This window comes from Penaeus monodon, unplaced genomic scaffold (genome assembly GCF_015228065.2).
Source record: "Penaeus monodon isolate SGIC_2016 unplaced genomic scaffold, NSTDA_Pmon_1 PmonScaffold_545, whole genome shotgun sequence".
Taxonomy (NCBI): Eukaryota; Metazoa; Arthropoda; class Malacostraca; order Decapoda; family Penaeidae; genus Penaeus; species Penaeus monodon.
Genome location: NW_023660385.1, coordinates 5,001 through 7,500, shown reverse-complemented (window position 1 = coordinate 7,500; position 2,500 = coordinate 5,001). Strand labels below are relative to the sequence as shown.

Genomic DNA, 2,500 nt, shown 5'->3' with positions numbered 1-2,500 from the left:
CTTGCACCTCGCCTCGGGGTCGCAGGCCCGAACCGCGCTCGCCGAACTGGAATTGGGGCGAAATTGGTTGAAATTGGTTGAATTGGGGGGAAATTGTTGAAATTGGGAGAAAATAGGTTGAAATTGGGAGAAATGGGTTGAAATTGGGGGGAAATTGGTTGAAATTGGGGGGATTGGTTGGAATTGGGGGAAATTGGTTGGTTAACAATGGGAAGACATTGGGAGAAATTTAGTTGAAAATTTTTTTAAAATTGGAAGAAAATTGGGGCAAATTGGTTGACATTGGGGAATTGAAATTGAAATTGGGAGATTGTTAAAATTAGGAGGGAGTTGGTTAAACTTGGGAGAAATTTATTAAAATTGGGATAAAATTAAGTTGAGTCTGGGACCTGGAAGAAAATTGGATTAATTGGCTGGAATTGGACTAATGAAATTGGTCGATACTGGGAATCTGGAAGAAAATTGGCTAAAACTGGAGAAAATTGGATGGTATAATAAAACTGCTTTATATTCCTAAAAAATTGGTAAAATAGAAATTGGTTAGAAATAAAATAATGCGGAAATGGGAACGTAATTGGTGTCCGGATCAATCAGATAAAACGCAAACTGTAATAGGAATAAAATTGGCAAAATAGGAACGAAGACATGTATTTGTTTTTCTTTCTGTTTATACATATATTTCTTCTCTTTCTCCTCTCTTTCTCTCTTTTCTCTCTCTTCCTTTCTCTCTTTCTCTCTTTCTCTCTCTCCTCTCTCTTTTCTTTCATTCTCTTTCTTTTTTCAATATTATTATTATTAATAATAATCATCATCGATAACACTTTCAATCCTATTAATATTAATTATCATATCAACATTATTATTTATTATTACTATCAACATTATTATTCCTTTCGATATTAGTTATCCTATTATATTTATTCCTATCAATATTCCTATTATCCCCTATCCATATTATTCCTATCACTATTATCATCATTCCTATAAATAGCATCGTTATTCCTATCAATATTATCATTATTCCTATCAATAGCATTGTTATTCCTATCAATAGCATCGTTATTCCTATCAATATTATCATTATTCCTACCCATATCGTTGTTCCTATCAACATTATCGTTGCTAATTAATATTATCATTATAAATATTACCACTAGTTCTGCTCCTATTACCGCTATTACCACTAGTTCTTATCGCTATCACTGGTTCTACTCCTATTATCACTAGTTCTGTTCCTATTACTAGTTCTTATCACTATCACTGGTTCTGCTCCTATTATCACTAGTTCTGCTCCTATTACTGCTATTACTACTAGTTCTTTTACTATCACTGCTATTACCACTATTTCTTATCCCTATTACCACTAGTTCCTTTCCTATTACTTCTATTACTATTTATCCCTATTACCACTAGTTCCTTTCCTATTACTCCTATTACTATTTCTTATCCCTATTATCACTAGTTCCTTTCCTATTACTGCTATTACCACTATTTCTTATCCCTATTACCACTAGTTCCTTTCCTATTACTGCTATTACCACTAGTTCCTTTCCTATTACTGCTATTACCACTATTTCTTATCCCTATTACCACTAGTTCCTTTCCTATTACTCCTATTACTATTTATCCCTATTACCACTAGTTCCTTTCCTATTACTCCTATTACCACTATTTCTTATCCCTATTACCACTAGTTCCTTTCCTATTACTGCTATTACCACTATTTCTTATCCCTATTATCACTAGTTCCTTTCCTATTACTTCTATTACTATTTATCCCTATTATCACTAGTTCCTTTCCTATTACTCCTATTACCACTATTTCTTATCCCTATTACCACTAGTTCCTTTCCTATTACTTCTATTACTTATTTATCCCTATTACCACTAGTTCCTTTCCTATTACTCCTATTACCACTATTTCTTATCCCTATTACCACTAGTTCCTTTCCTATTACTCCTATTACCACTATTTCTTATCCCTATTACCACTAGTTCCTTTCCTATTACTTCTATTACTATTTATCCCTATTATCACTAGTTCCTTTCCTATTACTCCTATTACCACTATTTCTTATCCCTATTACCACTAGTTCCTTTCCTATTACTCCTATTACCACTATTTCTTATCCCTATTACCACTAGTTCCTTTCCTATTACTCCTATTACCACTATTCCTTATCCCTATTACCACTAGTTCCTTTCCTATTACTCCTATTACCACTATTTCTTATCCCTATTACCACTAGTTCCTTTCCTATTACTCCTATTACCACTATTCCTTATCCCTATTACCACTAGTTCCTTTCCTATTACTGCTATTACCACTATTTCTTATCCCTATTACCACTAGTTCCTTTCCTATTACTCCTATTACCACTATTTCTTATCCCTATTACCACTAGTTCCTTTCCTATTACTCCTATTACCACTATTTCTTATCCCTATTATCACTAGTTCCTTTCCTATTACTCCTATTACTATTTCTTATCCCTATTAT

The 2,500-nt window shown here is 33.1% G+C and overlaps 1 protein-coding gene across 1 annotated transcript in view; it reads right to left on the bottom strand.

The window, feature by feature from the left end:
• The window catches only part of LOC119571200 (calpain clp-1-like), a 3,450-nt gene that overhangs the window by 170 nt on the left and 780 nt on the right, over window positions 1–2,500 (bottom strand). The window contains exon 2 of the mRNA XM_037918615.1: window positions 1–46. This exon is cut by the window's left edge and continues 170 nt beyond it. Within this exon, the coding sequence (XP_037774543.1) occupies window positions 1–46 (46 nt within the window). The remainder of the gene's footprint in view (window positions 47–2,500) is intronic.